Raw genomic sequence first — 15,733 nt, 5'->3', positions numbered from 1 at the left:
ATAGCACCCGATCCCCCCCCCCAACTTAAAAAAATCATAAAACCCGAAAACGGAGAACCCTACTCTTACATAGCGCCTTCTGTTTTCGGGTTTTATGTTTCTTGAAAACTGCGGGTGAAGAGGATCTGGTTTCCATTTTAGGAGCTGTACAACAGGGTGAACAAGGGTGAAAAAGTAGATTTTTGTTTCGCAAATAAAAAAAGAGCGCTTCGCACATTTTACATTGAGGGAAGGAGCGGAACTGCGCTGAGTGACCAATACTTAGCGTGCTCCTGTGCCCTGCTGGTGGCTGAATTAGCACTTTGCCAAGTTCATTTGCCAAGAGATTTGTGGGTTTTCCCCTATGTGATGATGATGAAAACTGAGGCGTAAGAACGGGTTTTACCCTAAAACACAAGGCCCCACTCTTATACATGTTTGTCTATCCTAACACACCTTGCAGTGAGTGTGTAGAAAAATCAGACACTGCAAATTCAAATGCCTTCCCTTCACAACACAAAGTTCCTCAGGAAATAGAAAGATGAATATCGAATGCGCTTCACACTAGCCAGTGTACGTAAATGATTATCCCGATGCAAGCCCACATGTATACATCATTGTCATAAAAGTGATCAACAGAGTCCACGATGCAGCTGCTCAGTTTTATTAGTGCCGTCCACAGAAAAGAGAGAACATTAAAAGTTTATCCGTTAAATTTATTTTATTAAAATCACTGCTGCTGCTGCATGAGCTACTGGTACTACATGAAGTCATTGTGACTGTCAAGCGCTTCAGGAGGATCAAACAATTCACTGAGGTGTAATCTCTTCCTTGAAAGTTTGGAATGCCAGTGAAACAGAGGTTAGAGAATGCCAATAACCGGAAATAAGTGCTGATACTTTTGGTGTTGCAAGAGCTACACTGGCGTGACACTCACCAGCATACATCGTTCAGGAACAACCAGCAAAACGCAATACATGTTGCGCAGGAACAGCCAGTGTAACATGCACATAGCATAACATGCAGTGTAACGTCACAGTAGTGGAAGTTTAGGAAAAAACTAGTACAGCATGTGGGATTCGTTAACAGTAGAGAGCATTTGGGAAACTCCTTAACATTTAGCACCTCAGCTATATATGGCTAGCATACCAGCTGGACTGTGACAGGTATAAATGGGTATCATCACTACTGACTAAGAATTTGCTCAGATTGGTCGAGGAAACTGGGAACAGTTTCGAACTCACTGAGCTAGGAGACAGAATATGTCAATCACAGTTGCAGATTAAAAGGTGTTAGATACCAGCTGAGAAGCTAGGTCAGGAGCCTGTTTGAGTAGAATATACAAAAACTGGCAAAAATTTTCTACGCAACAATATCAAACTTACAGGATTTCCCTGGGGTCAGAAAGGTCCATTGCCTTCTGGTATATCTTGAGGCACTTGTGTAAAGCATTTGAGTAGGCTTCTGAGTATGTGAGGTAGCAGGCAGGAATTTCGCTCTTGAACTCTGGGTCATCATGAAAAAGCTTTTCTGCAAGAACAAATACGCTGAAGTCAGTTACGTGTCCAAAATACATTGAATCATGTCGAAATGGAGGACATCATTCATGCGTCATTAACTTGCACCTGTCTGAAAGCGACAGCTCTGTGAGAAGTTGTAGTAATAGGTAGACTCAAGTGATGCTGTTACTCGATAAATGTACGCAAGCCACAAATACCTCATGGATAAAATACTTTAATGCTGTTCCAAGTGCATTCAAAGGAGCTCGTTCTTACAAAGATGCAATACAATACACAAAATAAATACAAAATATATAAATAATAACAATAAAAAGAAGCCTCTACATGTCAAATGACATCCTCATCATTGAAAATGACAGGTAGGTGCCTCAGGAACCAGCACGTTTCCTTGGCATGATTTTTTACAGGTATGAGTCTCTGATACACCAACATATTAGCGATATCATACCTCTAAGGCACAATAATACGGATATACATAGGGTGGGGTTGTGAACCTGTTGATATCAGCAAGGCATGTATGCAAGCCAAGTACTGACATTTCTCATTCACTGACTAGCGGTTCTCACTCAGCTCAGACCGAAAATGGCCTTTACCATACTGCTTCTGCTGTACATTAAATTCAACTATGGCCCATATTGCGTCTTCTGGACAAGACGAAGTGGGAGAGACACAGGAGGCAGCCTGTGTTGTTAGTTGGGAGGTGTGTCTCCTTGCCTCGAGCTAGAACAGTCAAACCCATTACCCTATACAGGAAAGTAGGTGTTACATTAAAAAAAAAGAAAAAGAAGAAAAAGATCAGGATCAGCTTTCCTGCTATATATAGCTCCACGTAGAGCGAAACAGCTGTCCTTTGCTGGGAGTGCACGATCAAATTACAAACATATGCTCAACGTGCAGAGCTTCCGCTATCTTTTATTTGTATATATATATATATATATATAAAGAGGGGAGAAAAGCCATTAAAGGAACAAGTAAATGATGCTATATATATATACTGCAAACAGCAGTTGCTTCGTCAAATTTAAGTCAGTGATTGTAACACTTCTTATGAAAGACAGAATTGATATACTACCAAACACACTACTAGCCTTTTTCCGCTGTGTATGACAAAGTGATAAGCTAGCGTACCCAGTAGCATAAGTGAGATTAGAGAAATTACAATCGAAGCTGGTGTACTAGAAGCTAAGGTGAAAGATCAAATCTTAGTAATCCAGAAATCGTAAATCTCGCTAAGCAGTGCAGTCAAATTCCCAACCTCAAAATTCATAAAGTTCCTATCCCAGCAAAATGAAAATTTTGGTGAAACCATTTCAGGCAAACTAAACGTTTCTCAGTTCAAAGTGGAACATATGCAAGCAGTCCATCATCTTCCAGTGAAGAAGGATAAACTTCTTCCAATATTAATCTGGCTCCTCTCTTTGGAAGAAAGAAACGAGTGGGCACTGACAGGGAAGCTGTAGCATATGTTATTTGGGAATCAACATCTGTTTGATAAGCTGTTTGTGGAGGATAATCTGACCAGCATCAGCAGAGAGCTGCTGTGGAAGGCCATTTGATGGGCAAATGAATGTGCTTTTAAGTTTCTATGCACTAAAAATAGAAATACCTTTCTTAAGAAGGATGCAGTATTATGTAGTGCTCTTGGGGATGATATTGGTAATGTTGTACGGTAATGAATCGGTACGGGGGTAACCTTGGTAATGAATACCACGGTTATGACCTGACAAATTTTTGGGTAACACAACAAAACGTTATTTCTTCCCTCAAAATGAGAGATGCTGTTACCTTAATGCAAAGACAAAAGGAACAAGTTTCGTCAGTTGCGTCGTTTGTGATCTCCGAGCTAAACAGTCTGCCATTTACACTTTATCTCTTCCTCTCATTCTCAAGAAAGCAGACAATGGACAGCGGTCTCTCATTGGTCTCCTCAAATGGTTTGTGCAATCACTGAGGAATCATTTTGGTTTGAGGAGACCAATCAGAAGCCTATCCACATTGTCGAGCTTCTTGAGAAAGAGAGGGAGCGCTTAAAATGCGGCTCCCTTTGTCTCAAAGGGATTGGGGCACTTTCATAGATGTGGTTAATTACCTCATGGACGCATTGTGCAGCACGCCAGAGTACTAAGGAAAAAAACAAAAACAAGAATTACTCTTCTATGTATTGTACTTAGTGAAATACAACCCTGAAACACACTCCTGAGCAAAGCGCTGACGCCACAGAGCTCAGAGTTGCATCCATCCTCATTGGCAGCCGTAAGCACGTAAGTTCTCATGTGCTGCCTCACTGGCGGCGGCGAGGGCTCTGACGTCAGAGCCGCATGTCTTTCGGTATTTGAGGTGCCCATTTCCCCCGCTTCTATTACCCTCTTCGCTGTGAAATTTTCAATGCTGGTTCACATCAGTGCAAAGTACAGTCTTTTACATTTATCTGGGATAACCTGGGATGACCAGTCGCAACCCCTTTAAAGGGGCTCTAAAATGCAAAACAACTTGCTCTCAAATGAAAGTCTGTCTTTCCATTAGTACAGTTTAAACAAAATTAGTTCACACAATGATACCGTCTAGAGGAAAAACGGAATGAAAATACAACAGTCTTTGACACCAACGAATGGGACCCCCAAGAGACAAAGACGGGCGGCATCCTATGGGACAACAGGAGAAGCGAGAGCATACCTATCATGCGGGTGCGGACTCGAATGGGTCCGATCGTAGTGTTTCGTATATGCGTGGCATGATGTGCACTGCTGCATTGTTCAATAGCGATTCATTGAAGTCTAGCCCACAACAGTTTTCGCGAATGTTCCACTGACAACAATTATCCTCACGTCCTTCGCACAGTGACACCAGTCCACTTCGAAATGTGCACTATGTTTTTCACGGGACTGCTCCATGGCGTAGCACGCACGTGCATGCGCATCTTGGACTAAGGGCACCGATGAAACTGAAGCATCGTTCACTGCTTTAGTGCCGAAGCACAAAAGTGTCCACTATGATTTTTATTGTAGCTTCATAAAGGAATCCAAGTTTTGAGTTATGATAAGTACAAAATTAACGTAGCATGTGAAGTAATTTGAAGTGAACTTGTTTTAGCATTTTAGTGCCCCTTAAGTCATGCCCCTTAAAGGTGCAGCCGATCAATCCCCTCCCTTTTGGGTTCATGCCAAAGGTAACAACATTTAATTTGATAAGGATAAATTTTCGCACTCTGGAGCCCCTTTAACATATTCAATGATTTTGAGAATTTCTGTGTGTGGTTTACACATAAACAGTAGAAGCGTTTGTAGACAACAGGGTCGATAGAGGTTACTATATTTGCAAGCTGCGTGACAAACATTTCGGCATCGACATCAAACATCGACAAACATTTTTTCTGCGTCGACATTTTTGTTACGGAAATCAATATATCTACGTCTGAGGCACGTTTTTGTAAATTGGGGCTAGTGCCCACATACAGTACTTTGCTTTATGGCAATGGAAAACACCGCTGCTTTTTCCTCCCCCTACTGCAAATAAGTGATGGAAGACAGCGCATGCCCATGTTGAGCTCCCACTAACTTTTTCAGTGCTGGTGGTGGTGGTGAAAGGTCTCGCCGTTCTCGGAATGAAAAGGTATGGTCAATTTCCCGCTCCTGGAATGGCTTGGCAACCCCATTCCATTCCTTTAATTCCACCAATAAAAGAATTAGGACCGGTAACCATAGTAGCTAGCCCAGCAGTTCTATGGTGGAGATTGACATTACCCAGCATGGAAAAAGCACAAAGACAAGGTTATTTCGCCCTCCTCCTCTTCATTGGCATCATTATTACGGGAGTTTTCCACTAAAGTAACTGGTGCAAGTGATGTGGGGTTGCGGGCCTCACACTAGTGAAACCAAAATCTCCATTTGATTTTTTCTTAAAACCAAACCAAACCATCGCCCTTGACCGTGTGGCACACAGACCATTACATTCCAATTTAATTCTGCCTGCGAAAAAAATGCCTAATTCCATTCCCAGGACAATTTCTGCCATTCCATTCCAATTCCATTCTGGGCTGCGATAAATCTGTGATAATCTGGAATGATTCCGGAATCATTCCAACCCTGGAGTGGCAACTCCGCAACCCTGGTTTATAGCAGCAAACTGTCATATTATGTCATAGGTGCTGCAACTAGAAGAGAATCTCAGAAAATGAAACATCAAAATTCACTTGTTACCCAATCCATCAAAAAGGAAGACCCAATACCCTAACTGCTGAATGCAGAAACTCCTATTGATATGTTGTACGACTGGGTAAACACTATTTATTTCTTGGTCCACTCAGAATGAGCCTAAAGCAAGAGGCTTTAGGTTCACGGCTGCGATTTGAATACACAGGCAGGAAGAGCTATTGACAATTTTATTTCGACGCCGTCAGTGCCAACTGCACCGATGCGTGCACTAGGAATCAGGCCACCTAACATGCACTGCTGAGTCTACCACACAGCGTATCTGAGAGACGCCTTCATACGCAGCAATGACCAGCTGTGAGCAGCACAGAACAGAAACAGTCTTACTGCCCTTCCATATCATCTCAGTGACAACATGTACACTGGCTCAAATTTTTTAGGGTTACAAGAACCAGAGATTGCAAAATTGAAGCGTATTAGAAGAACACTGATTTTTTTCCCCATACACCATTATGATTAGTTATTCTCAAAATTTCATGGGCCAAACAAGGAAGATAAACTAAACATGTCAGTAAGCCACGATTCCTACTTGAGGATACACAGTGCAGTTTGATAAGTAATAAAGCTATATATATCCCACAACATAGCATAAGAATGTACTGAAAGCTTATTTATAGCAATTTTGGGGGGACTTTGTGCAGTTATCCTCTTTGACATCATATTACGTCATAGATGTCATTAATTTTCCTGGGAATAGCAAGCCGCCATACCGGTGGCTAACCTTTCCCTCTTATTTTTTTTATATATAATAAACATATTCCCCCCCCCCCCCCTCTTTGACCAACGAGGGTTTTCATGAGGAATTGCAGAATTTTCTGCTCAATTATTTTGTAGCCTTGCAGATTAGCATCAGGCATGTTGTTAACAGCATTGTTGGGGAAACTTGCTGACTGCCAGCAACAAGATTTGGGATTACAATGCGTATTTTCTTTCATTCTTGTGCCTGCAGGCAGCAACATCAGGAAGAAACAAAACGGTCTAGCTGGTTGCATCACATGCGTATGGTAAATGACGCTGGTTGTTGTGGTGCAGAAAAACTTACATTGGACCTACCGTGCATGTTACACGACCACTTCAATCCAACATTTGTCGCATTTGATTGGTCCTTCCATTCGCACTTCCTTCATTGTTCGACTGAACACACAACAGCAAACTACACTACTCTGCATGGAAACTACAAGCGGAAATTGCCAATAGGTTCTTATTCTGGTGATATTTCTAATAGTGGCAGGGATCAAGTGCTGCAAAGATTGTAAGTGACAAAGAGTTGCCAGACGTAACTTAACAAAAATTCACAAAAAGTACAAATGCCCACAACAAGTGCAAATGAGTGAGGTCTACTTTGTGCCACAATGAGGCAGGTTCACGAAAACACTGCATGCGTAGCTTGTTTCCATATCTTTATGGGGTTCGGCAGAGGCGGAGAGTTTTCATTTTCCCGGGGCAGGGGGGATATGTTTAAAGGAAAAAAAGAAAGGAAAGGTAAGCCAGATGGATGTCAACTTGTTATTCAAAAAAAAAAAAAAAAAAGAAGTGAAAGGGGGAAGACAAAAAAGGCAAAGAAAAGAAGAACGCAAAAGAAAACAAAACAAAGGAAAGAAAAATGAAGAACACAAAACTAAAGCTGAAGAATCACACACTCCGGCGGGATCCTATGATGTATGCAGAACTGGTATAGAAATAAGAGGAAGAAAGAACAGAAAAAACAAAAACAAAACAGAGAACGTAAACAGTGAACATGTGCACAACTGAAGACATTTCGTCTTTGAAAACTGAGTGCAAAAGGAACAAAATGCATTGATGTCTCGGTGTTTGACCCGAAATGCGCGCAATATATGAATATGGTCAATGAAATGGAGCAGCGGGAGTTGAACCCTCAACGGATATGCGTTCTGAAGACACTGCCGTTACACCTCACTGGCAGCTGCTGTTACCTTTTCGACTGTTTTGTTTCATTGATTTCAGCCCCAAAGGTTGGTGTCAGCCTCTTAGCTGGACTTCCCGGAGGCAGCGGCGCCCCCCTAGTTCATGTTCCGGGGGGGGGCAAGGGCCCCAGCGCCCCCCGCAGTCGGCGCCTATGGGGTTCGGCATCTAATGGCAGTGATCCATGTTCCATGATCCAACTTATTGGAGAACTTGGTAGACGCCTGGGAACTATGCTTTGAAGCCAATGTTTAGCTTGCTTGCATGTTGTATCTATGTTCAAACAATGTGCAGTTGAGGAGACATGTTTCCTTATTAGGTGTATACATCATTTAGTTTACTTTTTTTATCCTGTCAGGGACCATGATGTTGTGATATTTCCCTGTAAAAATCTATAACAACCTTCCAGTTTATAGCTGTACGATTTCTTCTTGCACATAATTACAGAGCTTATGGATCCTCAGTTTGGTGCTCTGGGTTACACGTTGCACTTCAAATACTTGGTACAAATTAGAGGATACAAAAGATATAGTATTCGTAAACTAACATATCCCTGAATACATTTACTCATTTAAGATTTTAGAAATACAAGTCATTTCTGCTTTCTGAGTCTCAAAACTGAAATGCTCTAGGTATTTCTAAATTCCTACACTTTCCTAAAATGGCCTTGACACTGAACAAAGTCTTCAACGAGAGACTGGAGAAGAGTTGTGTGACTTTGGACGGGAATGACAAGGAAAACTAACAGGGAAAGCACGCTTAAATATTTCTTTTAATACCTCTACAGTGTTAAACAATGGAAATACACAGAGTCAGTTGTGCTAAATGTTTAGCAACATTTGACTGAAATTTTTTACATACTCTTAAGTTGCCTTGCAGTTGTTACAACATGTCCATCTGACGATAGAATTTTGCCAAAGCCATCACTGCACAGGTCAGCTTCTAGCACTCAATACCTGGTACAGAAATTTGTATTGATTTGAGCATTCTGTTGAGCATTGATTTGAGCACCTTCTCATGTGTCACAAGATACTTGGTATACTGGAGCAGGAAGGAAGGCATGTTACTCAAATACACAAGTCAGGCTTTGAGGATTTCATTTTTGAGAAATGTAGCACACATATTTGTTTTTATCTGGAGCAAGAAATTTTCTACCCCTTCGAGTTAATATATGTTCATAAAAAAATTATCCATTCTTTTCAGCCACACCCCTGGGTGTAAATTCAGCGCAAGATATTGCGGCCCTTGTGTTGCTCTTTCCGAGACCACCGGGTGATTATTATACTTAGTTGTCACCAATGCATATTCAGTGGTGTTCAGGAGTGTGTCGTCACAGTGAATGTCATATTCCCTATTACAGCGCGGCACTAAATACCACCACTTCCGCCTTCCCACATGAGAGGAGCATGTTCTGAATAAGCTACCGCCATACGAATTGGATGACAACCAGGAAACTATGTGATCGAGTCTATGATGTGATGGCAATGTAATTCCAAGAGAGGGCTTTGCCCATCAACGCTGACAGGCACTGCACGCAAGGAAATGAAGGAACAAGAACACAGAATAGTTCAGCCAAGGAAGATACTGGAAAGCTTGCTTCATCTCAGCAAACAGATATCTGAATTTACTACGGCCGTTTATGTGTATTGGATCGGAGGCGCTCAGATGCGAGTATTCGCTAGGAGTCTGAGTCCCTACGAGCGAATAAACATAAATGTCCTAAGTGGTTACTAAGTCATCCATTAGTTTATGTGTTTGCAATATGCATGTGTGTTTGGCAAAATTTCCCTTAATAAGGGTACACCCGTTCTTTTTGTTGAGAATTCTCAGTTCCCAATATGCCCTTGGATGCTCGCAAATTAAGGTTCTGGAGAAACCAAATTAAGCAAACGTAAGGCCCCCCCACATGAAAAAGCTTTGCCAGGGCCAGTTCGAAATGGCAAACAGGCAACAATTTGCCTTTCCTGTGCTTAGAGATTTTTCCACAGTACGTTTTACATGCATCTTGATTTTGCTTTGTTAGTTCTTGACTATCTAGGGTCAGTGGCGGATCCAAGGGGGGCCGATTGGGCGATCGCCCCCCCCCCCCCCCCAAAAAAAAGTCAGATTATACATTGGATTTCCTTCTCTCCCCTCCCCCCGCCAAGCCGAGTGTCTGGATCAGTCCCTGTCTAGGGTACAAAAATATGTGCCATTAAAGCCAACTGTGGTGAAAGTTGCGCAGCCAAGTCAATCTACATGTAGAGCAAACAAAATTACGAAGGAGTTTGAACAGTAATTTCAAAAGTCGTAGACATGAACTGCACAGTCTTACAAGTTACAACCCCATCACTGCATCACTTGCAGACCTTGGAATACCTAAAGAATGAAGCTCGTTTCATTCGATTTTGCAAGCCATATCGCTTCGTCTAACCTCGAGTAGGCAGTTTTCACAATTAAAAGAAAGCATGCGATTGCTGTATACAAGAAGCAATGGACCAGCATAATGTTCGCAGATATCCATCGCGAACTGAAAGTGGCTTCGCACTGGAACTGCCTTAGCACAATATACCAAAGACCTTCCAAAGAAACGTTCACGCACCGATGACTGCCGTATCTGCCACAAGGTATTTAAAAAAAAGAGAGAGAGAACAGCAGGACGGCTTGCAGACGACTCGTGTCATAAAGGGTGTGTACACATTTTCAAGTTTTTCGCACTCCGTGAACTCAAATCCCAAATATCATGCAGCGTGACGTCAGTAGTGCTGGCACACATATACACACAAATTCGTACGATAATACGAGTAATCGGCACGTTTTTCGGGGTTTTCCAGGCATCAAACGCTTTTCGGCTATTGTTTAGCTAATTTACTGGAGTGTCTCGTCATACGAGCAATTTGTTTCACGTTCAGAAATGAGCACGAAAGTGCAGCTGATGTGAGACAGTTGAGGAAAGTGGAGCAAGCTTCCGTGCAGTAAGACGGTGCATGCATCGCAGAGTTTGAGCATTGGACATCAAAGAACGCATCACAGTCCACGATGACAGTAAATAGCGAAACAACGCATTACCTGCCGTTGTTGCCCTGCCCGAGGCTGAGCCGACGAGCAATTTTCCTCCAGGCAAAAAGAAATTGCCACGTGTGCGTTTAGAAAGAAACGTACCTTCACCGGATTTGAAGTACTCGAATTTTACTCACCGAGTTCCTTTCGTCTCTCAGTTTTGTCCTTTCCTCCGTCAAGAAGGTTTGTAAGTTCTGTCACATTGAAAGTAGCGCCTGCTCGCTCCCGCAACAACTCCTCGCACACATCATCAGCAGCCATGTTCGTGGGACTAAAGTTTGGATCCGCTGACCACGATTGTCAAAGAAAGGTGGCGCCAGCTATGCGGAAACCGGGAAGTGCACGTACAAGTGAAAGAGAGGGCGAGAAAGCGGGATTTTGAAATGTTTTAAAACGATTGAGAGCATGGGTGTTTCCAGGATTTTTGCCAATGGCGTGAGGGGTGCTTCCAGGGGGGGGGGGGGTGCAACTCCCTCAGCAGTTTTAAGACCATCCAGAGTCGTCCGAAAACAAGCGCGAGGCCCGGTGCTGTGAGCCGATGCGGGCCTGATGAATTTGATGGGAGCTAAAAAAAGAAGAAGGAGCAAAAAAAGTCATCATGGCCAGAGCTACGGCATATCCGAATTTCGTACATTTATCCCGCATTTCTTCGATCTTCGTTGACCAATGCGGCCAAAGCCCAAAGACTCGAAGTAATCGTAAACCGCCGGTTTAGGGATAACAAACACTGATCGACAACACAACAGAAATAGCCATTCTTGAACGTGTCTGCCGGAGACAAAACCACTTCATCACCCCTGTGGAGTCAAAAATTGTAGTGTTTTGTTCCGTTCCCTTGGACTCAAATTCTGCGGTGACCGTTAGCTCCTGAGCAGGTTCCTTTCTACAGAAATGGTCATACTGAACCCCGTGTCGCGCTCGTCATTGACGAATTTAACGCGTTCATCGAGCTGAACGACAGCGGAATCTGGGTCAGCCTTCTGCATTGCAATTTTTTGCTCACTATATTCACAGGGGCAAGCGGATCGTACCGAGTCCCCAAACTGAGCAGGAATAACTCAAACTTCTCGAGATGACATTAGATTAAGGAATACACTTCACTTCACTTCTAGTTTTTGGGTAGTTCGCAGTTTACGTACGCCAGATAATTGCTGGGAACCTGAGAGCTTCGATACCTTTCATCCCATTTTCCCAACGCGTACGTCACACACCATAGTAGCACAAAACGTCGCAAATACGTCTTTATTTGGTCAAATTAGGATAGAAGACGATCAGGACGTCAACGCGACGTCTAGTAGCTGTAATTTATAGTATGTTTATAAGACGCGCCGATTTCCCGTTTATAATACGTCTTTGCCATCTCTGTTGAAGAGATATCCTAAAGGAAGACGTCCTGTAAATCTCTTTCGTTCACGTTTGCAAGACGTACTGACTTTCCGTTTATAATACGTCTTCGCCATCTCTGTTGAAGAGGTATCCTAAAGGAAGACATCCTGTACACATTTTCAGTTCACGTTTGCAAGACGTACCAACTTTCCATTTATAATACGTCTTCGCCATCTCTGTTCAAGAGGTATCTTAAACGAGGACGATTTGTGTGCATTGAGTAAGTTTACTTGCGGTGGACCTATACTGACTGTCTCAAACCAAAAGCAGTAGGAAACACAGACGTTGAGTTGATGGTGAGTTAATACTCCCAGCAATTTCCCACTTCAGTGTTGTTTGTGTGCGTATTTGAATTAAACTTAGACACCTCACCCTCCATTTTGACTCAGAGGAGAACACGACTATCGAGTTTGCGGGAGTTCCTAAGACGAACAATGTATAGTATCTGTTTTTCCTTTGCAAGGGAATAGACCACCTCTACGCTCTGGTCCCCTTATGTGTACGCCGTGGAGGGCGGCGAACAGGGAGCCTGCTGTTCTTACGGTGGGAGCACCTCTGCTAACGCGGTCTGCCTTGGACCGCGTCTTCGATTTTGACCGAAAGGTCACGTGGCAGTGTTGCTGCAGTTCTGCTTGGAGAAACAGAAAATGGAACGTGTAGTGACGGTGACTAAAACTGAAAAACGAAAAAAAAAAAAGTCAGATCTCGGCAAAACTGTACCCGGTAGATATCCACAGGGATGAATTTTCTGACATTCAAATATGTGTTTTAAACAGTTTTTACACGTATTCACGACTCGGGAAAGCGTCAACCTATCCCGGGTTAGAAAACGTCATGTAGATCAGATTGAAGACGTCTCCTAGAGGAAAATGTGGTTGTGACGAGACATTTCCTCGACGTTTACAAAACGTTTTGTGCTACTCGCGCGCGGTTTCACGGTAGGGAAGAAACCAATTATCGCAAAATAACCTATCTTTTTGTTCAAGATTCTAACAACTTGTCGATCCTCTGAACTATATTGTAGAACTACATAGTATAGGAGAAGTTGATGTCATGTCGCTTAGGATAAGGTTGAATGCGTGACTGCTATAAGGCGTGAAGAACGCACGAGGGCTTTCACCCTGCGCTTTCCTCGAGTATTTCCTCCTCAAGCCTTCATATTTGACTCGTATGAAAGCCCTGCCCTTGGCAGTTATTTACGTCGTGGCGAAGCTCCGCCACTGGCTTTGAGTGCCTGAGTTAGTATCTCTCGAGTGCTATCACAAACGGCGACGAAACCAGCAAAATGCTATCTAAATTCAGGATTAGAATAAACCTGTACACGAGAAACGTGATCATGACGTCGGAAGACAGAGTGAAACCGAAATAAATCGGAGGGGGAGGGTTGGGTTCCACGAATGGGCACTTGTTCGCTGCCTCCTATTGAGAAAAGACCGAAGGTCGCGTCCCTTTCAGGGACCATCGTAGTCCCCTCAAGGCCATGGCTTTCAGGCGCGGCCTTGTTCGAACAAGCTAGGGGCTAGGGGCGATCGCCCCAGCTTCGAGCATAGTTCAACTCTACCAAACTGGTGGCGCTGTCGAACACTATGACGTCATTTGTTTACAAACACGGAGAGGTCTATCCTCCCGAGGCGCGGGGCCCGGTGCGGCGGCAACCGCCTCACATGCTTGGGACCGGCCCTGGAAACATCATGACGACCCGTGAATAAAGAGTGCATAATTTTCGCAAGTGACCTTGAAGATCCAGGGGAGGGGGCACGACCCCCACTTGCCCCGTTCTCGGTATGCCCATGATTGAAACGCATGTAGAAAGTTCGACCTGGGCCAAGATTCCCAGCCAGTGGTGTATCCCGGGTGAAGGGGGGCCGCAGGTTTAGTCCCCCATAGTCGTTCCTTTAAAAATGATCTTGGGTCTGTGGGTGAGACAATGGGAGTGTTATCCAGGGACGGCGAGAGGGGGAAGCCGGGGACGGTGCCCGGGTCCACTTCAGAGGCCCGCGCGACCGGGTGAAGGTATTTAAAAAAGATTACAGATATTTATATGATGTAGATCAGAGAACACGCTTCCTGTGATGTACATCACATAAATACGAGGGTGGTTCCATAAGTTTACGGCCCGACCAACTTTTAATAGTCATAGAGACGAAACAAGTGTATCACTTTTCGACATAGTCACCCTCAACTTCGATGCACTTTTGACACCTTTCAACCAGCATTCTTATACACTTGAAAAAATAGTCCAAAGTTTTGTCCGCAAAATGCTGGAAAACTGCCTCTTGCACCTCACTATCGTTTTGAAATCTCCGTCCTCTGAGATCCCTCTTCAAGTTTCAGAACAGGAAGTAGTCACTCGGTGCCAAGTCTGGACTGTAGGGTGGGTGGTGGATTTCTTCGAAGCCGTACTCCTTCAGTGCAGCCTCTGCAACAGAAGCCGTGTGGACAGGGGCATTGTTCTGGAGCAACCGGACACCTCGACTCAACCTGCCGCGCCTCTTTTCCTTGATGGCGTCTCGCAATCGGTGCAGGAGTGAAGCGTAATAAGTCGCATTCACTGTGGTGTTCATCTCTTTGAAGTCGATGAGGAGGATCCCGTGACAATCCCAAAATATTGTTGCCATGATCTTCTTTGTGGATTGTGTGACCTTGGCTTTTCTTGGGGGTGCTTCTCCTGGTTTGCGCCATTCCATCGACTCCTTTTTCGAAAGTGGGTCATAGTAGACTTGCCTGCCGCGTCATGTGAGCTTAACCTGCAAGAAATGTAATTTCAAAAACACTGCTACAGCAAAATGTCACTGTGAAGTACGCATCGACGTATACGCATACCTTTACACACAGCGCCTATGGTTGCAGTCTGGCAGTAGCCTAGCATTCTCCCTATCAACAGCCCTATGGCCTGCGAAGACGGGAAAAGCATGGATAACCACGCAGTAGGAACGTGAATGCCTCGCACATTGACTATGTACCTTCAAAACGGGTAAAATCTTGAAAATGACGCCGGGTGACGCCACTTGTTGGAGATCCATAATTCACATTCATCCGCTACGACGTTTCACATAATCTGTAATAACACACATCTGTAAAAGAGTCAACAAGGTGCGAAACATTGTACTTCAAGTACAATGTATTGTATGTATTGCCCTGCAAATTCTTTATTAAAATCAGTCAGCATTTTTTACATTCTGTGGCACAGCCGTAAAGGCTTGTGCTGCCGTGGAGCACACGACGAAGTTGCACGGGTGAAGCGTATGCCCCATCTGTTTCGCAGTAAACACAAGTCAGTGAAGAGCTCTGAAACGCACTTTAGCGTAACTTACCTGATATCTTTCAACATTTCTGTGACCTTCCCACGTCGTGAGTGTGCCGTCCCAACCGCGTTGTTCACCGCAATGAATACGTCGAAAGTATCTGAAATTCATAGATTAGACATTAGTAACGGGGCCACTGACGATGTTGCATCTTCACCTTGAAAAGTGCTGGTAGGGTCACGAGTACACTTAGCTGAAAGATAAAGCATAAAGTAATAGGAATCAAAAGGGTAATAATCACACTGCTAGCATAAGGTAATAGAACCCACACGCTAGGAATGATACCAAACAAAAGTTGCACGAATCGAACAAACACAGAACTAACATTTAATTGAAAGTAGCACAGAAGTCATTTTTAACACCCAGTTTCCTT

At 43.7% G+C, this 15,733-nt stretch overlaps 1 protein-coding gene across 1 annotated transcript in view; it reads right to left on the bottom strand.

The window, feature by feature from the left end:
- LOC135388395 (peroxisomal acyl-coenzyme A oxidase 1-like) overlaps nucleotides 1-10,947 on the bottom strand; it is a 32,216-nt gene extending 21,269 nt beyond the window's left edge. Inside the window, exons 1-2 of the mRNA XM_064617955.1 lie at nucleotides 10,807-10,947; nucleotides 1,365-1,509 (exon numbers count right to left, since the gene is read on the bottom strand). Coding sequence (XP_064474025.1) covers nucleotides 1,365-1,509; nucleotides 10,807-10,930 — 269 coding nt within the window. The 5' untranslated portion in view covers nucleotides 10,931-10,947. The remainder of the gene's footprint in view (nucleotides 1-1,364; nucleotides 1,510-10,806) is intronic.
- Nucleotides 10,948-15,733: the final 4,786 nt, after the last annotated feature.

The sequence above is a fragment of the Ornithodoros turicata genome, chromosome 3 (assembly GCF_037126465.1).
Source record: "Ornithodoros turicata isolate Travis chromosome 3, ASM3712646v1, whole genome shotgun sequence".
NCBI classification, from domain to species: Eukaryota; Metazoa; Arthropoda; class Arachnida; order Ixodida; family Argasidae; genus Ornithodoros; species Ornithodoros turicata.
Note: the sequence above shows the minus strand (reverse complement) of the source record. Positions and strands in the feature narration are given on the sequence as shown.